The sequence below is a fragment of the Python bivittatus genome, unplaced genomic scaffold (genome assembly GCF_059951505.1).
Source record: "Python bivittatus isolate LINGU-HERP-01145 unplaced genomic scaffold, Pbiv_v1 ctg000610_np1212, whole genome shotgun sequence".
NCBI classification, from domain to species: domain Eukaryota; kingdom Metazoa; phylum Chordata; class Lepidosauria; order Squamata; family Pythonidae; genus Python; species Python bivittatus.
In genome coordinates, this window is record NW_028277088.1 from 38,818,002 (window position 1) to 38,844,865 (window position 26,864).

Below are 26,864 nucleotides of genomic sequence, written 5' to 3' on the forward strand. Positions count from 1 at the left end.
GAACCCAAGGAATACATAACAGATAGAGGCAGAATTCCCATGTTATGCTTGGGTAGCCTGTACTACTTTGATGGGAGACTAGATTAACCTTCAGTGGAAATAGGTAATGTAATCATTAGCAAACTAGGACCTTACCAATTTGGCCAATCATAGGAACAGATTAAAGTATCCTTTAATTTATTTGAAACTCAAATTTCAGAAACCAGAGGCCATGGATATATTCATAAGCATGAAATCAGATCTGACTCTAATGGGAATGACCATTTAGTGTCATCTTCACCATTTCTAATTAATGTATATAACTGCCCACTCACTATGCAACTCTGGATAGATAACAGCCAAGTTAAAAACAACCATGAAATAGTAAAAAGCTATTCAAACAACATGCTCAGTGTGACTCATAAGCTATACAATCAGGACCATCCATATCTCAGATTGGGGGAGGGAGATATGCTGTACCATAGAGTAGGTGCCACAACAGAGAAGGCACACTTCCTGGGTCTCCTCAGATGACATTTTTTGATAGAAGGGACCTGGAGCATGCCCCCCTATTAGATCTTGTGGGACAGAAAGAATTGAGCCAGTAATAGGCAACAGTACTTTAAACCTCATAACCTCTTATGAATGCCTCCTTTTGCACCCCACAGACTTTGGAAGAGTAGCCTAGAAAAGAGTATGGCTAGCTGGTTGGCTGGCATCCTAAATAGGAACATTCTGCATTGCAACTTTTTCACTGTATCTCTCACTTGAATTATTAAAACTAGAATGACATTTGGAATCTTTCCATTTCCTAAAAATGGGTTTGCAAGCAAGTAATATAGAAACTAAATGTAATTCTTCCATTCCAATAGATCTATTGCTTTTCTTTTTATTTAAATTTTCTGTATTCACATATCTAAGCCATGGTTTGTTTAAATTGTGGTTTGTTATATAAGCCAGAAACAAGCCAGTATTAGGCTGAGTTCCCACACTGCACTAAACTATAATATGGTTCATTTGGTCATTTGGCTTTAGTTGGACGTGATGTTAACCCTTCAGTCTTCTAGACAACAAAATAAGTATGACTTGTTTAGCCAATTCCTAATTTAATTTACCACATTTTCTTTACATGCTCTTACTTTTCATCTGTGTGATTTCTTAAAGAAAAGGTATAAAACCTGAGTCCCCACTCCCCAGAGCCACAGAAGGGCCCGCAAAACCTATATAATTATAACTATTAAAATATGAGGAGTACTTATGTTAACTCTATTTATTTCAACTAAGTTGTATTAAGTTTAAATGAAAAAAAATCAGATTGTTTTGTTCTAGACCCACCTACTTTCTGGAATGGTCTCAAAACACCACTGAAGGCCAAATATGGTCTATAGCCCAAATTAAGACAAAGAATCACCAGGTGTCATTATCACATTAAGCTATACTTGAAGTTGTTAGCCAAGAATAAATCATGCATTTAAATTTTGGTTTACTGTCCTAAAACAATTCAGGCATGTATCATATAAAGCCAAAAACAAACAAACTACACATTGGCTGGTTTCACACAATGCACACACAAAAAAAGAATAAAGATGTCCTCGGGGTGAGTTTGACTCCTGCTAACTGCAGCTATGCCTTTTTCTTTGTAGCATTACAGAACTGGTTTGCCAATGTCTTCTTCCACAACTTCCCAGATTAGCTGTCAGCTACAGTATTCCCAAGTACTAAACAAGGCTGGCCAAGCCAAACTGAGATCAATGAAGAGTAGATAGTTGCTGCCAACTGCTGAGCCATAATGTGGTTTATTTGGTTTTGCCTTAACATGATGTCTGAAGCCAGTCAGCTGTGACCTATTCAATAAACCATGGTTAAATTAAATTAACAATGTATTAATTCAGTTACTCAAATGTGAATGGCTACAAGGTTGGTTGCAGCAGAAGATGACTGACTAACCCTTAAATCCATAGCAACCCTATAAAATCCAGCCACATTACAATACTTTCTCAGAAGAAGGCTCCAAAAGCAGCAGTAAATCTTTGCCAATCACCTGATGCTTCCAAATGATCCACAATTAAAAAAAAAAAAACCTCTAGTAAATTCATTTCAACCCAGACCCCTTGCTAATCACTGGAGTATGGCATGTATATTTATGAAGGCCCTGGGCATAACCTTAAAAGGATGTAATCTCTTGTGACATACAAAGGTAGTGTCTGATCTGCCTCTCTCATCCAAAGACAGCTTTTTGTGTTACCTAAATGTAAGATGTTAACATACAAACTGGCTTCAGCAAAGTTGGGAATTGTTAACCCAACTTTGTGAGTTGGCTGTGGCACCAGGTTTTTCTGTTTTTATTTTTATTACTGTTGGTTTTTATATTGTTTTGTACTGCTTTCATACTGTTTTATTGGTTGTAAGCCACCCAGAGTTGTTTTAAGATGGGCTATATAAATATTTTAAACAAATAAATCCCCAGGTAAAATATATGTATCTCTCAGGACCAACGTTCCTTAATCTAACATGCAGAAGTCACTTCCTGTTAGAAGAAATAGAGAAAACTTTTCAGGCTGGGGCCAAAGCAAACCATCACTTTCTAAGAAGTACTGTCAGTTTGATCAATTTTTTAGTGAATTAACTTGGAGGATGCTAAGAAAATTGGACAAAAAAGAACCAGCCCTGGGGAAGAGAAAAATCCTTAGAAAGTGCTTTGCCCCCATAGGGTAATTCTGCATGGGTAGCACAGCTTCCACAGTCAGATGCATTCCAGCTATGTTGAAGAACAAGTTTCTGGTTGATGATGGTTTCTCCAGCCAAGTACATCTGAGAGGAACAGTGCAGGGAAGGCAGGCTAAAATGGTGAGGTGGCTAACTGCTGACCAGAACTTATGGCTAATGTTTTTTCTTCTTCATTTTTCTTTCTTAAGCATAAAGGGAGGATACAAATATGAATGGTATCCTGGTTTTCATTTAGATCAAATAATTTAAAACAGAATAATCTAATTTATCATACAGGTAGTCCTCATTTATTGATCACAATTGGGACTGGCAACTTGGTTGTTAAGCAAAACAGTCACTAAGTGAAACCATCACTGTGCTTACAATCTTACTTCAGCTTTCCTTTGCTTTTCAGACCTGCGAAGGTCATAAATGTGAGGATTGGTCACAAAGTTACTTTTTACCACTGTCATAACTGTGAACTGTTGCTAAACGAGGCAGTTGCTAAATGAGAACTACCTGTAATGGTAATTACAAGTCATTATCCATTCTGCTCTTGGCACTTGTCAAGTTCTCTGCTTCATCTGATATTTTCTTTATTTTTTCCCCCAAGGTTCTTCTAACTATAAGTAATTAAATGGGAAACTGATGTGGTGCATAATAAAGTGCCAGCTTCCAGCATCATCTTTACTTCCAAAAATGCCTCTGGATCCCATAGGCATTCTTTAAAAATAAAAATTATATATATGAGCACAAATGAATAAAAATAGATCCATAAAAATAGTGAATTGGTAACTACAAGTCAATACTTTATATGAAACTTGTTCCACATCTATTTTAAAAAGAAAAGAAGGGTTGATAGAATGCTTAAAATATGCTTCCACCTGTGGCCAATTTTTTGGGATCCTTTCATTGTATAATACATAAATGAAAAAGGTCACAGGAGGAAAAAGAATGCAACTTGAACATGCTTAAGAATCCACTAAATAACTCAAAAAATTGCATCAGACAATTCGACTGGAGACAAAGAACACATATCAACAATCTGTACAGTGGTACCTCGGGTCATGAACGTAATTCGTTCCGCGACTCTGGTCACAACCCGAATTGGTCGCGACCCGAATCAAATTTTCCCATAAGGTTCAATGTAAATACAGTTAATCCATTCTGACCCCTACGAATTTGGTCACCAACCGATTTTGGTCGTGACCCGAATCAAATTTTCCCATAAGGTTCAATGTAAATACAGTTAATCTGTTCTGAACCATATGTATTTTGTTTTTTAAACCACAAAAATATGACACAAAGTACAGTACAGTACACTATGGAGAGAGAGAACACTAACCTTGCTTGAGGCAACTTCTGGCGTGGAGGACAGGAAGGCGGGTGGAGAGGCAGTTATTGTTTGGAGGGAGAGTCCCCCTCCCTACAGGAAGCCACGACCACGTGTCATGGCAAGGAAAATGGCCGCGGATCCTGTTCGTCACCCAATGCGGAGTTCGCAAACGGAAGCAAAATTTTGTGAACAGTGCTGTTTGTGACCCGAATTGGTCGTGAACAGAAGCGTTTGTGACCCGAGGTACCACTGTATCTGTACTTCACCTGTTATATAATAATAAGCTTGCCTACACACCATGTATAAATAATCCACTTTTTTTGTGCCTTCCAGTCAGTGTCGACTTCCGGTGACTGCTTGGACAAGTCTCTGCAGTTTTCTTGGCAAGATTTCAGAAGTGGTTTGCCATTGCCTGCTTCTTCCTGGGGCTGAGAGAGAGGGACTGGCCCAAGGTCACGCAGCTGGCGTTGTACCTAAGGCAGGACTAGAACTCATGGTCTCCCAGTTTCTAGCCTGATGCCTTAACCACTACACTAACCTGGCTAATGATCCATTAGGCCTGTGCAAAGCATTCAAAAAGGCACTTTGTAAAGCAAAGGGGGCAAGTGAAGGATCTTTTCTGAAAGCATTAAAGCAGGTACTTGCTCCAGAAGTCAGCACAGCTGCCTCAGAGGCTTTCCCCCACTATCTGCAGTTACATGTTCATGCACAGTCCACACCTCTGCTCAGAGTGTGAGTGAAGTAAAGTAGTGATGCACACACAAACACACAAGTGAGAAAACTCTTTGAAGTATTTGTCTCAGCCTTCCAGCAGTCATGGCTACTTTAACAATTCTAGAAGTGTGCTTTACTTGTACCAACACACTTTGCAAAGAACCTCTTCTGAATGCTTTCCACAGCCCTAATATTCATATCTCTTGAAAAGTTAATAAATTTCATATATTAGGAATATATGAAGGAAGAACATGTATTTTCTTAACAAACCCTAACTATAAAGACAAGTTAATAATTATATTAACTTCAGACTAAGACAGTATGGAGAGTCAGTTTGGTGTAGTGATTAAGGCATCATGCTAGAAGCCAGGAGACTGTGAGTTCTAGTCTGGTCTTAGACACAAAGCCAGCAGGGTGACCTTAGACCAGTCACTACCTCTCAGCCCTAGGAAGAAGTAGGCAATGGCAAACCACTTCCAAAATCTTGCCAAGAAAGCTGCAGGGATTGTCCAGGCAGTTGCCAGGAGTCAACATTGACTTGAAGATACCCCTCCACCCTCCCCCACCCCCCCAGTAAGGCTGTCACTACAGAATGCATTGTGTCATAGGTGTTTTATTGGTTTTGGTTCAGTGTGAGACTTGAACCCAACTACTTTGGGTTCTCAGTTATGGCTTATAGCTGAAAATGTTGTATGAATCCAAACACTGGTTTATTTAACCAACTGGAGTTAAACAGACCATGACTTATAGCATGTTGTGTGAATCTTTGGTAAGACAAAGTCAGGTCATATGCCTTCCCATTCAAAGACTTAATCAGGCATAGGGGTTTATTTAGCAGATAATGACAGCATGCCCCATTAATACATACTTTAAACTGAATAGAATATGTGAAATTTGGGGGAGTAGTTTGTACACCTCAGACTATCTGGTATCCATGTTCTGGTATATCAGAATGCCAGTGATCTATGATGGTTGGAGCAGTCTTCCTCAGCTGTTGTCCTTCAGATGTTTGGGACTATGACTTCCATCATCCCCAGACAATGTAGGCAATGATCAGAAATTATGGGGATTGTAATCTAAATTCACTCAGGATGAGGACAACCAAGTTCAAGCATTTTACTAGAAGTTGGATTTCACATCTCCACCCAGCCATTGAACTCACTGGGTAGACATTAGACCAGGGGTTCTTAATATGGGGTTCAGGGACCTCTTTGGGGTCCGTGGATAGAATTCAAGGGGTCCATGAACTTGGATGGGGAGAAAAATTGCAACTTTATTTTAATTAACTTCTAACTGAAAATTTGCTTTTTATTCCATAATGAATATAGGCAACAAAGTAATGACTCCAAAAATGTTTGCTTAATTCAATAAATCTCACTATCTAAAATTATTTTAATTATTTAAAAAAAATTGGTAATTGTATTTGAGCATAATTGATTTCCTTTGTAATGCAATCTGTGCATTTTATGTTATACATCGAAATACTTTTTTTCTGAGAAGAGGTCCATGGCATAAAGAGATTAAGAACTCCTGCAATAGATGTTTATTGAGCTGTAAAGTTGTTGTAAAAAATAAAGTGTCCTAGCATAATTGACTTCCTAGGATTATAGTGAGGGTAAAGTTCAGTGTGGAGGAGAATCACATTTGCAAGTTTGGGTTCTTTTGGATAAATATATAATAAATAAGATAAAAAAAATTAAATGGGTCATGCGTTCTAATATTCAACTTAGAGAGTTTTATTTTAATTAGAGGTTAGCCTCAAAATGACATTGCATCTGCTAGAGAAATGTTCCTCAATCTGCAGCTAGGCAGTTTTTTATAAAAAGCAGAGGAATGCTTTTAATTGACTCATATGCAACTTGACTTTTAATCATCAACACTTGGATAACCAAGGTTTGGGGAGGGGGGTGTTTGTTTAGATGCTGTGGCTCCATTTCCTCAATAGATGAAATTCTTTCTCCACTCCTCTTCCCAGTTAACAGCCAGGCTAGTCCAACAGTAATTCAGATAAAATGAGCAAGAGAGAAATAAATAAGCATCAATTATTTTATGCATAAGACCAGCTAGTATCAGGTTACTGCTTCTTTTGTTTCTCTTTTCTTTCTTTCCCTTTTGCACAAAATGGGGTGAAATGATTTTTGTTGCCACAAGTCCTGTAGCATCTCAGGACAGGACAGGGAATTTTGCTCCCGGTTCTCAGTATTTCATGTCAGCAGAAATGAAAACAATCACTGATGACCTTTAAATTGCTCCTGAAGATTTGGGCAGTGAAAGTAATGGTAAAGTGGAAGTGCCCCATGTTAGCAAATATTTACAACTAAATATCCAACATACAACCAACTAGTTCAGTTTTCCACTTACTAAGGAACCTGCACATTTGACTTAAAGATGGAGTGGATTTCCAACAATAAAATTACTATTACTGCTATTATTATTTCACCCAAAAGAATTAGCAATAATTTGCTTTGGTGTTGCCTGATAAAAGAGTTCTGTACGTAAATGCCTGCTGCACGTAGCAATGCGATCTGAGTTCACCTTGAGTTGATCTTGCAATAATATGTCCAGGATTTTTTTTTTTCTTAGAGCCAGCATAGCTTTGCAACTTCTGTAAAAAGTAAAACGTTTAGAAACCTGAAGTGGACTGCTAAACATTTAAGTGGGCTGGATTTGTCTTGACAACCAGCTTTGTTTAGATAAATCAGTCAGGATGTTGGGCTGATTCCAGGGAAGAAAACATTGCCCTACCTAGAGGTCTCTCCTATATTCATTGTCTTCCTGCCAGGGTCTCTCCTGCCCAGATTAGGGTTTAATTGTATTCCTAGTGAGTCCCTTCTGGTTGCACTCACTCTTTCAGATGAATGTTTCATCAATATGATTAGAATCACATCTCCAGTCTAGTTTATTCACACAATCTGTTGTGACAGCTCAGAGCATAATACTCCCTCAAGGAGCCATTCAATATCTTCCCTATCATGTTATTCAAATCATAGTTTGCATTCCTCACTGGCAGTATAATGTTCTTCTCCCCTGGATTATATTTCATGAGATCCAGCAAGCACTAAAATCCTTCCCATAAGGGTTTAGGTTAATATTTATATCAGACAACATCATATTATTAGCATATGGGATATTCTTCCAGGAAAAGAAAAAAAGAGGCTTGTATGTAGTTACAGTATACTAATAACAATATTTAAAATTGTTCGTAGAAGTGTTGTGGAAAAAGAAAAGGAATGAAAGAGAAAAGATCAAAAGGGAAAAAAAACCCTACACTTTAGCGACCTGCTTTTACCTTCTGGCCAATTATCTTCCTGAACTCCAGGATGAAAATGATTTTCTCTAAGGTACAGGGAGCAATCAACGGGACTACAGATCCTCCATAATCTCCAACCACTAAACCAACTGACCGGGGAGCATGTGAGTTGTAGTCTTATGTGGACTTTGTTTCTTTCAAGCTGTTTTTGCAACTAACTTTAAATCCAACTTTATGATCTGTTAGTCTTTAATATAAACAATAATACAGTTAATTTGCATTGTTTTTTCCCCATGAATAGTGACCATTCCCTTCAGCTAGAGAGGGAGAAAATACCCAACCATTGTCAAGGATTTGTTGTTTTTTCCTTCCATTCTGACCCACCTCACGGTGTTGTTGTGAGGGTAAAATGGGGAATGGAAGAGAATTATATTAATCATACCAATAATATTTTTAAATGTGTCCACTGGGAAACTCTGAGAGTTGAGGTCCACTCATCTTAAAGTTGCCCAGGTTGAGAAACGCTGGCATGCAGCATTTCTCTGACCACTAGATGGCTCTGTATTGTTCTCTTTGAAGCTCCCCAGAGATTAAGAGCTCCTATGTGGAAAGAGTTGCTGTGCTTTACAGAACCCTACTTGACCTGAACAGCTTGGTATAGGGGTTAAGGCACCAGGCTGGAAACTAGGAAACTATGAGTCCTAGTGCTGCCTTAGTCACAAAGCCAGCTGGGTGACTTTGGGCCAGTCACTCTCTCTCAGCCCTAGGAAGAAAGTACTGGCAAGCCATTTCTGAAAATGTTGCCAAGAAAACTGCAGGGACTTGCAGTTGCCAGGAGTCAAGACTGGCTTGAAGCAACAAACATATGCACGTGCGCGCACGCACACATGCCCACCTATGATCTGGTAGGTCTTTCTAAACACTGAGACTCTACCCTTGATTTATTGGATGTGATATTGCTCTGCCTCATGTTCCAGAACTACAAATTCTGTGATGAAGCTAGCAGGTAGAATAAGCTTCTAGTCAAGGGTTGCCATTTCTTTATCATCACTCCACTTGTCAGTTTTGCTCATACTTCTCATTTCATACCAAATAACTTACAGTCAGGAAGCCCCATTTACAAGCCATGAATAGTTAATATTTTGATTCACATAATATACTAAACCATAATGTGGCTTACTTAGTTTTGGCTTGATGTGCTGTATGACTCCCACCACCATGATCTGAAGACAGCTAATGGCTTACTGTGTTGGCTGAACCTAACCAATTGTGGTTCATTTAATGACCCATGTTTAAGCAAACCACATTTTTAAATAATGTGTCAATCTGACCATCAGGCATAAGGATACTACATTATTTCTGACAGAGGTCTTTTGTGTATCAAGATCAAAAACTACCACAATTTCAGAATACCCTGTTGAATTTATTTGTACTACACAATTCCTGAAGATACAGAAGCCTTAAACATTTGTCCCATAATGATATTTTTTAATCTGTAAGACTTGGCCCTGGGTTTATTCCTCAAATCAGCCACTGGTTTATCAGATAGAACTGACAAGGTGTCACTGTCACACATGTCTTCTCCCAAATCAGAATAAGGAATATATAGGTTTCCAGATACAATTTAAAGTGCTGGTATTAACCTATAAAATCTTATATGGCTTGATGTCCAAGTACCTGCAGGACCACCTTTATCTTCCTAACAATTTGGGTTATTAAATGATGCTATGGGCATTTTAATTGATTGTATGTTTTACTGGATTGCTGGAAACTGTCATGAGGTTTATTGATCCTGCAGTATACAAATAGTATAAATAAAATACAATAAATAAATCTTCTGGGCAATGAATGACATTTCAGATGTTACTGAACTACAGCTCCCAGGGCACCTTTCACCACTGACTGTGTTTGCAAGTGCTGCTGGGAGTTGTAATTCAATAGTAACTAGAAATTCTAAGTTGCCCATTCCTGCAATAGTTACAGAGATGTGCAAATTGGTTACTGATCTTCATTTATTTCATCATCTCAGCCATTTCAGAAAATGAACTTAGGAGAAGCAAGAGATGACAAAAGCTGTGTCAGAGGACTAAGGATTTAATCCATACTAATCCTGAATTCAACTCTTTAACTATAAATCTGGGGAAATAAATTGGATGGTAGAAAAACAGTTGGGAGTGTCTTTGAGATCAGCTTGATGAAGTTCATTACCAATAGATAACACCACTTTTTCTGATGCCAAATCAACCCAAAGCAAGTAGGTGTTAATTCTGAAGAACTTAGTTCTGTATGAGTATGAACATTCTTTTCTTTTCAATAATTTCCCACATCTTGGTAAAATGCCAGACAACAAGAACAGCCAGTAGAAAACTGTGAATAGAAGTCAACAATGAATCCTCCAGCAAAATATGACAGTGCAAAGTTCTGCTTAGGGTATGAATAAGAATAGTGCTTTTTTTTCTTCCCCCTTCCCACCTCTCCCATAAGAGGCACATCTTTCCCCTTTATTCCCCCCCCCATCTCATTTTAACACTTGGGGTTCCTAAACTCACTAATACTTCCTTCTTGAGTTGAAGCTACATAAGGATCCATCTTTGGGAGAAAGTTTGCTGTTAAGATGTGTGAGAGCTGTACAACTGACAGAGAATACAACAGGTATAGCTCTTTCCCCAGATTTGCCCACTGCATATTCGGTGAATTGGGGAAAAAAGCCTTAGTAATGGTACTTTTCTACAAATATTTGCATTTATCTAGAACAGCTGTCTCCAGTTTGGGGAAGAACTGAGATAGAATGCTTTAAATCACTTCACCTATACTTGATACACACCATCTCTGGAATGAAGGCCAATACTGCCATTTGGGGAAATGGCTTAGAGTTTACTTTATCCTACAAAGACTTCAGCTGAAATGTGAACTGGTAACTCCCATCTTACACTTCTCATTTTTCTTATAATTACATTTTAAATAACATTAAAAGGGTAGTTTAAGTACTTATATACATGACCTAAAAGAAATAATAGATTGAAGGTAGAATCAGTTAAACAGTTGGGGAAAACCCTAAAGTACAGAAGGCAAGAATATTATTTCTATGAGCCTGCTTTCTTCTATGAGACCAGCAACTGATTTGTCTCACAGTGGATTTTTTTTTTTTTTTTTGAGGGCACATGAACCTCTTATGGAATTAGTTGCCCTTGTTATTGTTTCCCATGGATAAAGAAAACTTGTTGGCCAACAGATCAAACATAGAAATTGCATTTGTTTTCCTCTCTCCTAGGTACAGTGGTACCTCTAGTTACAAACGCCCCTCCTTATGAATTTTTCAAGATACGACCAGCTCCGGCCCCAAAAATTTACCTCTACTTGCGAACTCTGCTTCTACTTACAAACCGGATCCGCAGCCATTTTCCCTGCTGCCACGCAGTCGCGGCTTCCTGTGGGCGAGATCGCGGTAGCAAGGAGACGTTCGGTGAGGCTTGTGGTGTGTTTTGTGGCGTTTGGAAGGTTTTTGTGGCGTTTTGAAGGTTTTTGAGGTTTAAAAATAAAATGCATATGTTTCAGAACTGTTTAGCCATATTTACATTGAACCTTATGGGGGAAATTTACCTTGGGGTGTGACCAAATTCGGAGGGCGGATTAGCCGTATTTACATTGAACCTTATGGGGAAATTTGCCTTGTGGTGCGACCAAATTCGGAGGGCGGAACGGATTAACCGTATTTACATTGAACCTTATGGGAAACTTTACCTTGACTTGAGACCAACTCGAGTTGCAACTAGAGTCACGGAACGGATTAAGTTCGTAACTAGAGGTACCACTGTATATAGATTCCTTAGGTGAAGGAAAGTTCAGCTATTAACTTTGCCAAAATGATAATTATTTTAGAACCAGATGTCATGTTCTGTTAAGTTAAAATATGTTTTTTGGTAAGTTAGCCTCCCTGAACAAAATAGATTTTTGTATAGGTATGCACTGTTAATATATAGCTAAGCTGCAATCCTTAGAAAAGTTACTATAAATTAAACTCCCTTGAGATCAGAGGGACTTACTTCTAAAGAAAACATCCATTAGGGTGTGCGATTATGCATCATTACAGAGAACACAGTTTGATTTTATCACTAAGGAAAGACAGGTATTAAATTCTATTTTGAATTCAAGAGTGCATTTTACATACAGAGGGCCCCAGCCTTAATTCCTGCTACCTGCAGGAATTCTACAACTACAAAAACTTTTTCCTGAAATCTTAGAAAAACCTGCTACAAAGCACTGTTGACTTTACTGCCCAGAAAGTCCAATTGGCCAACTCTGTATAAAGCACATGAATCCCCTGTTGCCATGATAAGCATTCAGATACCAGGTTCTCCCATCTAGGGTCCTCAAGTCATATGGAGACCATGGCTCCCAAATTCCCAGTCAGCATCATGGTGGGAAGAAATTCTGAGAATTATAGCCCAGTGCAATTTAAGATTGTCATATTCAAGAGGCTCTTGAATTTATTTTCATGAATTCTCCTACTACTTCCATTGATCAAGCATTCAATAATTGATTCTATATTTATTGATACATGTACACTGTGTGCACCTAGAAAAATGAAAAGAGTTTTTTGCCAGGAAATTAACCCCACTCAGTTCAGATTCACTTTTGATGAAATCTTTCCCTCTCTCCCATTACCCAAAGTTTCGTTTGAGCTCATTTCCAACTTAGCATGCATGCATATCTATTAAGAAATTAGTCTTATTAATTTAAATTGATTTTTCCCATTTTGATAGGTTTCAGACAGTAATTTTAAATACAGGATTTGCAGTTGATTGCTCATATTTATTTGAAAGGAAATCTACTGAACTCAGAAGAGTTTACTGTTTGCTAAGTATATCTGTAATGCAATTATAAGTAAACCCCTCTGAATCAGATTTACTTTCACGTAAATATAAGTCAGCTGCAAATCCTTTATTTACTGTTACTGCAAGTTAGCTTCTGAGTAAAATGGTACAATGTGTAGGATTCTGCTACAAATACGTTCAGAGGCTAATGTCATTCAATCCATAGCAGCTTGTTCTCACATAAGTGACGTCCTTAGGCATGCTTAGAACAGACCCATCTAAGAGCTGAGAATGTCATGCCTAACCCAATCAGTCCCACTGATTTTAGTGTATCTGTACTTAAAGTATCAGATCTGGGTCGCAAAAATCAAGACAATCACTAGATGGCAGGAAAGAGTTTTCTGTATTTCTTAGTTGCCATCTAAATGGTTCTTTGGATTTTTGCAGCCCTATTTAAAGGCTGTCTGGATCCAACCTGTTTATAGATTTCCTTGGAAATTCAATTAAATTGTTTCTTTTCTATGGGTAGATAAAATATCAATCTCACAGGCGGGGATGGGGAGCCTGCAGCCCTCCATTAAATCCTGATCTACAGCTTACAGGCAGCAGAGCCACTGTTGAAGGTCAATGTTTGGAAGGTCATAGGTCACCCACTCCAATAATTCATTTTGGAGGGACTTTGGGATATATAGGACAGAAATAAATCAGACCCACTTTCTCCACATTATTTCCAGATAGTTGGTCAAGGGGCCAATTTGCTTAGAATACCTAAACATCCTGTTTCTAGGTGGTTGAGTTGTAGGCAGGAAAGACATTCTGCACAGTCCTTGGATATACACTTTCCATGATCTGGTTGCTGCCTGATAGGAATAGGAAAAGAGCCCCGGGACAGGCGACCTGGAGTCACTGCTAATATAATCCGCGCCAATCCGGCCGCTCCTGAGGAGAAAGGATTAGTCACTATCATGTCGCATCCTGAGAAAGACGTGGGAATCCACATCCTGGCTGCGTCCCCGGGCAGGTGCCTTTTTAGTACAAATTTCTGGCGGAAGAGGAGAGGGGAATCTGGAGGGCTTCCTGATTCAATCATCTCTCCCGATAAAGGCTCTCCTATTTCACAAGCGCCCCGTGGGCGAGTGCTTCTTCCGTCCACAGTTTGCGGAAATCCACCAGCTCATGGAAATAAGCGAACAACGAACTCGGCTCCTCTGGAGAGCTACTTTCTGCTCGGCGCCTGATTCACCGGCCCAAGCTAAGCGATGCGGAGGCAGTGATTGCGCAGCGCTCTTTCCCAGAAGGGCACCGCAGATGGAAAAGCCAAAATATTTTGAAGCGAGTAAAAAGACGGGTTTTCCGCCTCCAGTTTTCGGCTGCGTTCTCGGTGTAGCTTGAAAGCGGAGTGCACTGGGCCCCGCCCAACTGAGTGCAACTCACGCAAAGGTATGAGAGGAAGTGGTTGGGCACGAGCAGCCGAGGCAGCAAGCGCTGATTTATCGTGCTTTTTGGAAGCATACTGAGCGAGACACACATTTGCATCTCGAATTATGGTAATCCAGCCCTTGCTGTATGGGCAGAAACCTCTTGCAGTAATAAGGGTGGGCTGTGGCTGGCCGCGTACTGCCTTCATTAGGTGATGAATAACAAAGAGTGTGATTCCCCACCGTGCTTTTATGCACCTTCACCTCCCCGGGAATCTACCAATGACTAATCCAGACTGGGGTGATGGCAGGAACAAGTCTTCCCCCGAAGTGTAGTACAGCAGTGAAGTTTACACACTCTATCTCCGAGACAGATTAATCAGGAAAAACTCTTTCCCCTTGAATTCCCCCATCCCAACTGGCTGTTTAGGCTGATCCAGATCTCTGAGTTGGGGATTGGTGTTGAGTAGGGGATTGGATTAGCTAACACCCACGCCTATATCAAACTGCAGAAGTTTGGGAATTTTTTTCACCCAAGAGAGGCTGCTGCAAAGGGGCATAGATATACTTTGACTTATCCCCACGTCCCCCAAACCGCGGCACGTGCATCTTTGTTTAGGTTGCATTTCTGAGCGAAGCCATTTATCAGCTACTAGGCTATTTAGCTGTATATTTAAACGCCCCTTTATCTCTTTGTCCCGTTCCTCAATTTACACAAACCACCCGACCCTCCTCCTTGGTCACATGACATTACCTTCATCTCACCCACAACCCATCAGCTTTACCGCCTTCAGTTGTTAAATACAGCTGATACTACCCTATCAGAGCTCCAGAGAGTGTAAAATCTAGAATACTTTCCCACACATTATCTTGGCAATGTAGTCAGGTGACCTGTTGCGCCTGTGGCCAGAAGTGGGTTTTTCGGGTATGGAGCCATGAGTTTCTGGCCAGAACTGCAGTTGGGGTAGGCAAAGTAAATTGCAGAAGCTGAACTAGTGCACATCACCAATGGCCTCAGGGTAGAGAGGGCAGGCTGACTTGCTCTTCCTTCTTACAGCACTGGGATCTGAGCCTCTTTCTTACCAGCAGGTGAAATTGCCAGCAGGGAATGGAGACACCACCATAGTGGGGCAGTGGCTGGGGCAGGAGGGTGTATTGTCACATTCACCACTGCCTAGAAGTTCTGCCGAGCAGATGGAGCCAAGGATCCAGATAACCAAATGGCATCGTCTTTGCTTTCACAGCAGCAGGTAGAAGCGCTTTAAATCACAAGTGTGGAAATGGCTTCTGCATCCTTCTGAAAACACTGAACATCAGGAAAGTAGAGCCTCAGAACCTCTTTTCTATGTTTTGCAGGCGTCCCTCCTTCCCAGGGACTTGGAAAAGCAATTAGGGACTGGGGAAGAAAAGGGAACCTGCAAGTTCAAAGAGAGAGAGGGAGTGCACACCGAGAAGGTGAGAGAGTTACTGAGAATAGACTCAGTAATACGTGTAAAACTCAGTGGGACTGACGTTTGGTTTCCATGAGTCTGCTTTGAGTTGGACCGATACCTGGCTCGATGCAAGATGTACCGCAGGGAACTACCAAACCAGCCTCAGCAGAAGCCGCTGGTGGTGTTTAACTTCCTGCCGGCAGCCGTTGCAAGCCCCGTTGCTGCTGTCCCACGCACTTCTCGTCTAAATCCGGATGCACGCTTGGGGAGCTTGAAATGGGAGAGGGGGGGGGGATGGGGTAGGGGAGTTCAATGTTTGTTCCGTGTGCACGGGCACCCATAAATATACAATCCACGCGTGTATTATGTGTCAGGATGGTGCATGCGAGTCGATCTCCCACTGATTCTCTTGATTATCCCCACCCGCTTACGCTTGTCGCAAGTCCGTCGCTGCCGCCTTTCGGGAGCTGCTCTGGAAGCCTTTACGCGGACCGCCGTGCGCGGTCGCCGCCTTAAGCGCTCAGCCGTCACCATTGCAGTCGTGGGGGCGGGACTTCCATTCTGCGTCCCGCTGGCTTGAGACAAGTCTTGCCGGCCTGAGCGGAGGTCACGACGCATTAAAACGTGCAGACTGTGGGGCTGCCGAGGGCGAGGATTACCGCCTGTGCTCTGGCCTCTGCGTAGAAATGCGGCGGAGGTCTTGCTATTTAGATTTTCTCACTAAATAAAGGTGTCCTAACGTTTCTGGGATTTGTTGCGACCAATTAAGAGCAATACCTCCCACTGGTCGATGTGGAGATGCCACCCACACGTTTTTTAAGAGGGGCTTGTGTAATTTTTCTTCTCTGTGTGTCGGGTTGACAGAAAACAAAAGACATTTAGAGCCTTACATTTCATTAGCGAAATTGGGCTTTCTGTAAAGCGTGCTTGGAGGGGAGACCACAAGGAAATCCCAAAACTGCAGGCTAGATTAGGAAGTTGGAAGAAACATTCAGCAAAGGTAGGTGAATCACACAGATGTGCTCTACAGTCACCAGGAGTCCCTTGAAGCGGCTCTCGCTTTTTACGTTTGTCTAGCTTGTCTTTCCACAAGAGGATGGAAACTTAACCCATTTGTCAGAGGCCTCAGAACTCGACCACTTAAATCATCAACTGTACCCATCAAGCTGGACCTGAATCCCATGGATTTCAATGGGTTTGAAGAAGGTACCAGCACAGACTTGTAAACAGTGGAGGTGTTCATGCATTTGAGTCAGTAACCAGAACGTGCACCTATTTCCTGGTCTTTGTCTTTCCTTTTCCATTAGGATCCCAACTTCTGTCCTCTATGGCAGGGTTCCTCAACCTTGGCAACTTTCAGACAAGTGGACTTCAACTTCCAGAATTCCCCAGCCAGCAGAATTCCCCAGCCAGAATTCTGGGAGTTGAAGTCCACCCATCTGAAAGTTGCCAAGGTTGAGGAGCCCTGCTCTATGGCAATCACCTTGACCTCCATTCCTTGCCTCAAATTTTAGATTTGTGCAACCAAATCTACACCCACAAAGACTTCTGTGCTAGTCGTTAAAGCGCCCCGTTCAGTGTCATCTGAATTGGCAATAAAAGCTACCCTCTGAAAACCACAGACGCTTACCTACACGAGAATCAGTCCTGGATTCAGTCCCAGGGAGACCCACTTTTGCACATAGGCGCTGGTGGAATCCAACCTGCGTTTAAGGCTGCAAGCTGCGGGACAGAGGAGATCTGTGTGTGCGGGTGCGCGTTTAGAGCACTTTTAACTTTCCCGATGGTTATTGTAAACAAATAACCTGTATCTTTCATCTCGATTTAAATATAGATTTGTTTATCACTGTCATCTTAGGCGGATTAATTAGATACATTTATTCGCAATTTGGCGTCTGGCACCCCATTTTAGGAATGCCTTATCACAAGGTGTTAATTGGGGCCAGCCAGGCACTTATAGTTCCATTAAACAGTGTGAGGACTTTTCGCGAGTTTTTTTTTTCCTCCTCCCCCCTTCCTTCCTTCCTTCCTTCTTTCCTTCCTTTTTTTTTTTAAAAGGCTGCAGTGCAAAAATATACAGGTTGCGTGGAAACGCTACCGAGGGAGGGGAACCGCGCTGCTACTCGGCAATTGGCGCAGAGCAACCGAGGAAGATAGAAAAAAGGGGAGGAGATGGAGATTGGTTAGAAGAACAATAATCGAAATAAGACTGCCACGCATCTTGGATTTTGCTTTTAGAGGAGCCTCGGTGACACGGAACACAAGACCCCCACCCGCGACGGAGAAGTCAGACGACCTTCGGAACACCAGGCTTCCTTCGTGCGGAAAGGACTATCACATCGTAAAGCTGCGCCTTCCGGCCCAAGATAGGTGGACGGCGCCCTCTGCCTCTCAGCTCCTGGCTGGGCTCGTCTCTGGAGAGCGGCGCCTCGACGCCAACGCGCCGGGCCCAGTTCTCCGCCCCGCGCCAGGGGAAGGACGGGAGCGAGAAGTCGTGTCTTGCTCAAGGGGCCTTCTGGAGCCACGCTGCGGGCATGCTCAGCCTTGATTTCAAGAGTGCGCTCGGAAGCCTCTTCTCGGAGGCTTCTTCTGTCCGAGGAGAAAGTCAGACGAAGCGAGTCACGCGCGCACGAACCACCCCACCTATAGCAAAAGCCTCGGCTGCAGTTGCCTAACGAACAAAATGATATATGCAGTATCTTTAACCTATTTTGTGTTATTAGGACTTTAATTAAATTGTACTGTATGTGTATATTGACTTTAACCTCCAAAGTGCCAGATCGTTGAGCGTCGGGTTCAAATCGGGAAGATATTTGTGCACACAAGCTCCGGTGTGCTCAAAAATGCTTTAAAAATTCTATCCAGAAATTGGGGACGTAAAAAAACAGGGCTCGGTCCTTCGAATTAAGCGCGCGAATCTCACTCGAAGTCGAAGCACTTCAGTTTCAAGGAAGGTCTCAGGTGCTCGACGTAGACAAGGAGTGTCGCCTGGAGGCCAGAAAAGAATGGGCGTGGGCGCCGCCGCCACAGACGCAGCTTCTCAGTATCCAAGGGGCCCTCTTCCTCCTCTTCCCTCGCTCGAGTGCGTTGCCACTTCAGGGAGGCTCCTTTGGCGAGGCGGCGTTGGCGCGTCGCGGAGCGCATTTAAGCCCATCCCGGATTCGTCTTCTCTCGGCGACTGGCGAGAACCCAGTTTCCCAAGGAGGGCGGGAGAAAACATCCGTTCCCTTCCGTCCCAACTGAGTCGACGGCCTCAGAGCGGCTATGGACAAAGGCGCCTGACCCCGGGTCTCGCACAGCAGGCGTGACGTGCGCATCCGAGAACGCAAGGCACGCGGGAGGTGTCCTCCTTCACTCCCTCTGCTTGAGAGGCAGGCGGGTGGGTGGGGGAGATCCAGCCGACTTAAGGGCGGCTGCGCGCTTTTGGGGAACTGCTTCTGTCCTGGTTTATCTGGACTAGGTTCTGCCTCCTCCGGCTAGCACTGAAGCCCCTCGCTTGCGGAGCAAGATCTGGGCAGAAAGAAGTACCCATCCGGTTGCCGAGGTAAAACTCTTGTCCTCGCTGGAATAGGGAGTTTCATGGCTGGAGGAAGGAGGGCCAGCCAACCGTTTGGTTGTGCGGCAGCTTAGAAGAGGAAAGGGGTGTAGCAATCTTCTCCTCTTCTACCGACCCCCTTCGGAGTCGGTTGCCAAAATAGTTTTATTTTGAAACAATAGCACCACTTGTTGTTTTGGAACAGAACCTTTGGTGCGGGAGGTGAGTTTGTACCTTTGCACAAACCTCCTTGCAGCATTTGCAGCAAAAAGAAAACCTCCCCAACAACCAGAACAGTAAGAAGTCCCTATCGTTTCAACACGTTTATTAAAAATTATATACAGATGAGCATCCCCCCAAATAAAACTAATGCTTTGTTTTAAAGCCTTTTGCAACCTCAACATCTGATACTATTTACAGACTGCGCAACAGGAGTTACAACACTTTCCATGTAGAACAGCTGAAAAAATACACTCACCACCTACCAATAAATAGACATTTTGACATACTCCCAGCCGCAGTGCCCACTGTCAGATCAGAAGTTGTTTAAATGAAGAACTCCCAACATATCCTTTTCAACTGCACTGCCATAACTAGAACTAAACAAAGTATTTTGCCATAGTCTACAATTATGCCTAGACACAGAGCTGTACATGTTATATGGGATCCTTATTTATTTGCTACTTTTGTAGGAATCTTTCACTGCCATAACATCTAAAGTCCCCCAAGTCCCAAAAAGTTTTAGCTGCTAAACCAAGACTTTTGTTCTTGCAAACTTCATGAGGAATTGATCTGGAGGAAAAGCCTCTGAATATTTTTCAGATATTCAGCAATAACAGATCCAATGCAGCCATGACATGTCAAAGTCCTTTTTTACAGAGAATTCTAAATTGTTTGGCAATGCTTAAAACATAACCATTGACCAAAATGTACATATGTATTACCCCCCCCCCCCGCCCCTTCCTGACCATCCTGAAGGAAAAACTAATTTAATCTTAGGAAGCTGCTTAAGCATTTTCCTTTAAATCTTGGAAGTGAGCAGAAGAAAGAGACTTAAGTATTTTTTTTTTCTTTTAGTGCTACCTTGTTTCTTCCATTTTATCTGTGGAAGTCAGACAAAAGCTTTGGCACCTTCTATAGAATTGCACAAGATCATTTCAAAAGGTGAAGATAAGGAGTTCCTCATCAAGGGATCTCAGCACCACCACTGAAAATGTACAGTCAATCAAATGTTAAGATGACACCAGGATTCAAACATTTAAGAACTGGTATAAAAAGCATAGTAACCCATGCTTTTAGAAGCATCTTTGCCATAGTCTTCAGCATTAATGTCCTCACACTTCATTGTTGGAGAGTTTTCATTGCTGGAGGTGTTTGGGGACATTCGCCTCCTTTTACAAGCACCAGTATAGACTCCAGAATCATTTGAATCTAGAGATTTTATGGATGGGGGTGTCTCAATCCAAGATGACCCCATTTCTTCTTTCACTTTTTCTTTTGAAAGCAGGTCTTCAGAGAAACCTGGAGGGCTTGTTCTTGAGGTCCAAGGTAAACCAGTAGACATTTTCCTTGGGTAAGAGCCTCTACTTCCCCATCCTGCCACAGAAGAAAACGTTGGATCTGGGTAATACCCCAGTGCATGGGATGTCTGAAGAGGAAGGGATTTGATACCATAAGAGAGTAAAGTACTTGGAGAGTAATCAGTTTCATAGGAGTTCATGTCCAGTTTGTTGGCCCCAGACTGCTGGACCGGAGTGACAAACCATCTTTGGGGTGGATTAGTCACCTCTTCAGTCTGCTGAGGAGAGAGGAGGCCATTTGTCTGTGGTACAGCTCTTTCACCATTATAGAATCTAGCTGGTGGCAGGTTGTTGACAAATTGTTCCTGGAAGAAGGGTTGTACACTGTACCGGGCTCCTGGGACAATCTGGTGAGATCTAGGAGAATCCGTAGGAGATGGAGTTAATCTGTCATTTTCTGAAGCTGTGTACATGCTACAAATATAAAAGAGAAAGGCTAAGATATTGTTCTTTACCATTTAGAAAGCTGGCGTTAACATGTATGGAGGCTGAACAGGGCACTTAAGCAACTGGAATGCCATCTTAATGCTAGAGACTTTATGCCTAATATATGCTCTATTCTGTTAATACTACTAATTAAGGATAATAAAGATAACTTATGTGTTTTGATATATGAGCAGAATTTAAATTTTTAAAAAGTTATATTCCAGACTAAACATTTTTCTACATCTAGTCTTTAAGAACTTAATCAACACATCTATTGCAACATACAGTATAAGTTCTGTCTATTCAGAAAGGCAGCCCCTTAATTCAATAGAACATATTCCTAAGTATATACACCTAGTATTGCTGCATTAGTTACATTAGGTGCTAGTAGAGTTTTATTATTTAACAGATTTGTTCTTTGCTCAGATGCAAAGTCACTTTTTAAAATATAAATTCATTTCAAAATAAATGCACTAATTAAAAGAAAAACTAATCTCTAGTAGAAGCCTTTGTTTTCCTTTGCACTACATAGAAATACAGGAATATTACTTACGAATCATAGTTGTCCCGGAAGCCTTTGGCAAAAGGATTGTGATCAATTTTAAGCTGTGTGATCTGGAAAGTAAATCAGAAAAATAGCATGACCTATTTAGATATCTTACTTTTAAAAAGAAAAATACCCCTTTGTATATGCAAAAAGGAGAAAATTATTTTTACTTGGAAAATTAGATTTGCTGCATAAATATATCAGAAAATAAATTCTATTTATAAATCTGCTGAATAGATTGGTGGAACACAGACTGATGGAAATAGCAATTTACATGTAACACTAATACTAGAACACTCAGCAACTCAACTCTGTTTGCTTCCCTATTTTTATCACTTAATTTAAAAAGGACATGAGGTGAAAGAGGATGCTAAACTACAGATAAAAAACCAATTAGCATAGTGAGATTATGTTGTCCTTACATCAGTGTTCTGATATGCAGTAACAGCTATGAACTGCGTTTCAGGAAAGTTGAAAGTTTGTGTTTTCGTAGAGTCATTCATATCTTCAACGCCATCTTCTGTCACTTCCACAATATGGAGACGAGGCTGGTATTTGTGCAGGGACTGTAGAACAATCATCTGGAAACAGTTTAGCCATCTTTTGTTACAAGGCAAAGAATATTTTAAATTTGTCAAATTTTGTACAGAATTAGGATTAGGGTTCAGGGCCTGCTTCTGACATCTGGTTTACATGCCAGTTTATCTGCTAATGGGGAAGGCTGAGTCACTACTGAAGACTGCTGGGCCAACATTAGGGAATGTTGCCTGATTAAGTAAATCACATTAAAGTTCACTTTTTTTTTTTACCTGGGTGTTATTATTATTAGCCCCTTTGTTGTTAGTTAGTTTGAGTTTTCCAAAAGAGATTTCCTGCCTCATCCAGTGGGCTCCAGTATTGGGAGATTCAGGATGAACATAAACCTTGTTGCCTGTTAGAAGAAATGGGGAAAAAAATAAAGAAAAGTATGTTTTAGCTCCTTCCTTCTGTACCAGAGATGCTCTGACATATCCACACATTAGCCAAAGCAGGTACCTGTTAGGTATCAGGTTTGTGAAAGAGGCAATGTTGTTCACACACTTGCATACCTAGTAATATGCTGGATTGCAGCCACTGGCTTTTGTAGGCTGAGGAAATGTAGTATCCATAATAAGATCAGGAATATATCATAAGAAAAAGATAATTTCCCTGCTAATCCCTTGCAACATCTTCCAGCTACACCAGCCATCATTTAAGCGATTTAATAATACATTTATATTTTCTCAACTATGGCTGGAATGACTCAAAGAAACTGTAAGCCACTAGAGGGAAATAGCCCTAGTTTCCCGGGTTCTGGGCACAAGCAGAGGTCATTGAGATCTCTTTAAAAACATGGAATATTATTCACCCCCAATGAAATACTTGACAAGTACAAGGAAGATATATACAAGGCAAGAATGCACCTGTTGGTTTTCTACCCAAGCAAGAGTGATATGCTACATGCCATCTAGGCTGAAGGAGGATGGCCAAAGAAGCAAAAAATCCCCCTTTCCACCAGCTATAGTCATTGGCCAACTCCTACCTTGCATATTGTTATCAGCTTTGCCACATGTCACCCACTTTCCTCCCTGGAAGCGCCAATGGTTAGGATCTGCTAGCACCACTTCCACAAAAACGTTGTAGTGGGCAGTAGGATTGAGGCCTGTGATGTTGAAACTCAGGAAAGGAAACATCCGCCTGAAATGGGAAAGAGGAAGAGAAAGAAAGAGGGGCTTTTAGAGAAGGCGCCCGCAGCTCTGTGCCAAAAGCTCCCGCAGAGGCCCTCTGGCAGCCTGCTCCAGCCTTGGCTACCACCTGGGCAAAGAAAAGGAGGCAGATGGTGGTCCCCTTGCAGGTTTTATATTTAGAGAGTCGCTAGGAGAGGCTCTGGCTCTAAGCGCCCTCTCTCTTCTGCAAGGAGCAGAGTGAATGGGGAAAGGAAAGACCTCATCACCTAGCGAAATCCTGTCTTTGGGGAATCAAGATCCTCCAGCAGTTGCCCCCCTAGAGATTCTCCTGTATAAATGTGCTTCTACGTACAGGCTGATCCTCCATTTTCATCATCCATTTCAGGGGTTGGAATTGTAGCTCTTGGACCTCAAGCCCTGATTTCTTTGGACAGATATTATTCTCTGTGCAGAAGCCTCTCATCTATTTCTAATAATTATTCAGCCATTTGGCAAAATTAAGCATTCAAGAAAACCAAGTTTATTTATAGACGATGGGAAATAGAGGCTAAAGAACTCCGCCTCAAGCTCCCATAATCATACCCTCTGATGGGGGGGGAAAGAGGCTTGTGTGGAAAGAGCCTGTTTTAAGTTGAAATGGGATGATTCAGTCTTCCTGAAATCTTAAAATACAAACTTCAGTCCCACAATTCAAAGGACTTGCCTTCCTTCACCAGATAACATAAGAAGATGGGAAACAGGATCTGCCACTGACTTTGATCAGATTAATTTCCAAACAGGCAGTACCAGAGCCAGGTTGTTATGACATATTAAACTAAAACCAAACAGGGAATATTGAGATTAACGCAAACAAAATGGCAAAGGCAATTCTGGGCCCCTCCCCAAGAAAATCAGAGCGAAGGTGAGGTTCTAATACACTTTAACACAGCACATAAATGTAGTGTCAATGCTTAGAATCCAGTCCTGTTACAGTACAGGGGTCTCAATGTCAAGGAAGCACACACTGGCTGCAGGGGAATTGGGAATGAAGAAATAGGGTTTGCTGAAGAAAGACTGAAGGGCTGGTATTCTGAAATTTGGAAAGAAACAAAACCAGAGAGACCATCAGAAAAACAAAAACAGAATCTACTCATAAGGGCAGCCAGAACCTCAAATTCATTTACTGCAGATTTCTCCTCTCTTTTGAGTGCAACTGGATCCGACTAATTCGCTTTTCTACAGCACTTTGCAAAAAAATCTAATAGACTGGCCTCGAAGAAACGAATTTACACACATCCTCGAAACCAGATGTTTCCAGGGCACCCGAAGTTGCTTCCACCTAAAGCCCAAATCCGGACCGAGAGAAGGACGCAGCCCCGCTCCCCATTTTGCACCTCCCCACGAAGGCAGGCGTTAATATACACGCCCCGGCAGGAAAGCTGCGCCCCGAAACGGCCATCTCCACCCCACAGCCTACCTGCCCTGCTTGGTAATGATCATCTCCGTTTGGTGCCGGTGGAACTTCAGCCAGAGGGGCCGATTGCAGAGGAAGACCTGGGCCCGGAGGCCGCCTGTCCCGCCGGGAATCGCCAGGCCCCCCAGGCCACCGCAGGAGCCCGCGGCCGCGGCCGGGTAGGGGTTATAGAGACCACCGGGAGGAGTGCCTTGCCCATACTGGTAGGTGCCCGCGGCTGCAGCGAAGGGCGTCCTGCCCGCTGCCGTCGAAAAGCTCCCCGGCGGCGTCAGCACAGAACCGTAAGGGTAGCGCGCTCCACTGGGCGCCTGGTACATGGAGCCGGACTGTGCGCTCCCGGCTGCCCCCGCGTAGGGAAAGAGCGAGCACGGACTGCTCAGCTCGGTGCCACCCTGCGGGCCGGGCGACTGCAGGTAGTACCGCTCGGGGCTCAGGCCATCCAGCGAGTAGCGCGCCGGCGGGGGTGGTGGTGGTGGCGGCGGCGGCAGTACGTCTTCCTCAGCCGGACACGGCGAGCTCTTGCGCCCGCCGTCCGCGACCTCGCCCGCCGCCTTGGACGGCATCTGGCCGGCGGTGACGAAGGGCGGCGTCTCGCCCGCCGCCTCGGCCTCACCTAGCAGGCCTGCCGTCGGCCCAGAGGCGCCGCCAAACTTCTTCGGTCCCTTCTCCAAGTCCAGGCGCGGCGGCGACCCAGTGTTGAGGTGGCGCGCGGTACCGCCGGCTCTCCCGCCCGCGGCTTCCAGTGGATAAAACGGAGCACCCGGCAGATTGGCAGCGCTGCCTAAGAGTTGCTCCCCCAGTTGCATCTCGCCAGGAGATTCCCCCCTCGCCTCCGCCCAGAAGTGTCCCTCAACTCCCGGAGAATGGCTCTAGCGAGAGGCGCAGGAAGCGCGCACCTCGCCCCCCACCCCCGAGGTCTTCGTTTCCCAGCCGTCTTAGAGAAACAGAAAAGGCCGCTAGCCGCCCTCTGTGGCGACCTATTGAAAGCCACCCGCCTCCCCCGTCCCTTTAATCCCATGCCAGTGACTGCGACCGACCGCGCTCGGGAGTATATATATAGGCGCGCGCGCACTCCTTTCCTGTACCCGGGGAGGGGCTTGGAGGCGGTTCCATTCAGAGACGAACTTCTCTTATTCTCGCCCACCTATTGGCTGAGCCAGGAGATACTAATTTAATTAGACAGTTACTAATTGGAACAAGTCACCTGTGACTTCTGCCGGGCCGGTGTATTTCTAAACTCACCCCTCTCCTTCCACTGTTAAACAATTTTCGATGAACGCGAAAAAAGAAAAGCTTGGCTTCAAATAGGACGGATTTAGGTTTCCGTTCGGCGAAAAGGAAGAGGGAAACGTCTTAACTTTTTAAAGCGTTCCTCTCAACTTAAGGGAAAGCGGAATCAGTAGGTGGCTGGTTGACGCTTAGGCTGCAACCCTCGGTAAGCCAGAAGTCAACTTTCGGGGGCAGAGGAAAGAAGGGCCGCCGCCTTCGAGCTCAGCGCTACGGTCTTCCCGTGAAGTCACTGTCCCCCTTCAACAGGAAGGGGTCTTGCCTCGCCAGCCCCCTCGGCCGCGTTGGGGTAGGAGACGCGGCGGATCCACATTTTCCTTGAAACGCGGCGGGGGGTCACCCTGAGCTCCGGCGGAAGAGGCTTGTCGTTGCACCCATTCCTGACAAGGCGGCGGCCCGGCCCGGCCCCTCCCCGCTTTGTTCCAGTGTGGCCCCGGGTGGGGTGGGGAGATGTTTCGATGCGACGCGTTGAGCCTTCCCCGATTTCGCAGGGCGCTGAGAGGGGAAGGAGCGGATGAGGGGAACTGGAACCAGGGAAGAGATTTTCCTATTACAAAACATTAGCAAGGAGAAATTCTACTCCGCCCCTCCACCACCGGGCCTCGCAATTTCAAGCCTCCCTGAAGCACAGAAAAGTTGGCGGGTGTCATTAGTTTGAAAAGAAATACCTATCCCCAATC

At 43.3% G+C, this 26,864-nt stretch overlaps 1 protein-coding gene and 1 long non-coding RNA gene across 2 annotated transcripts in view; one reads left to right on the top strand and one right to left on the bottom strand.

Moving 5' to 3' along the window:
- Positions 1 to 8,112, top strand: part of LOC148214602 (uncharacterized) — a 66,134-nt gene extending 58,022 nt beyond the window's left edge. Inside the window, exon 3 of the long non-coding RNA XR_015797918.1 lies at positions 7,942 to 8,112. This is a non-coding gene — a long non-coding RNA (uncharacterized LOC148214602). The remainder of the gene's footprint in view (positions 1 to 7,941) is intronic.
- Positions 8,113 to 20,443: 12,331 nt separating this feature from the next.
- EOMES (eomesodermin) lies at positions 20,444 to 25,703 on the bottom strand. Its single transcript, XM_007441529.4, has 6 exons — positions 24,901 to 25,703; positions 23,300 to 23,454; positions 22,548 to 22,669; positions 22,161 to 22,319; positions 21,745 to 21,806; positions 20,444 to 21,179 (listed from the first exon to the last, which is right to left on the bottom strand). Exons 1-6 carry the CDS (start codon positions 25,701 to 25,703, stop codon positions 20,444 to 20,446), a joined length of 2,037 nt encoding a protein of 678 aa, XP_007441591.4.
- Between the last annotated feature and the right edge of the window lie 1,161 nt (positions 25,704 to 26,864).

What these genes read in the sequence shown, in the direction of transcription:
- EOMES (XM_007441529.4), bottom strand. Translation starts at nt 25,703, where the DNA reads ATGCAACTGGGGGAGCAACTCTTAGGCAGCGCTGCCAATCTGCCGGGT. An exon ending in AGCTGATAACAATATGCAAG is followed by an intron (nt 22,670 to 23,299) that starts GTAGGAGTTGGC and finishes TTCTTCTAACAG; the next exon opens with GCAACAAGGTTTATGTTCAT. An exon ending in CTGCATATCAGAACACTGAT is followed by an intron (nt 21,807 to 22,160) that starts GTAAGGACAACA and finishes TTTACTTTCCAG; the next exon opens with ATCACACAGCTTAAAATTGA.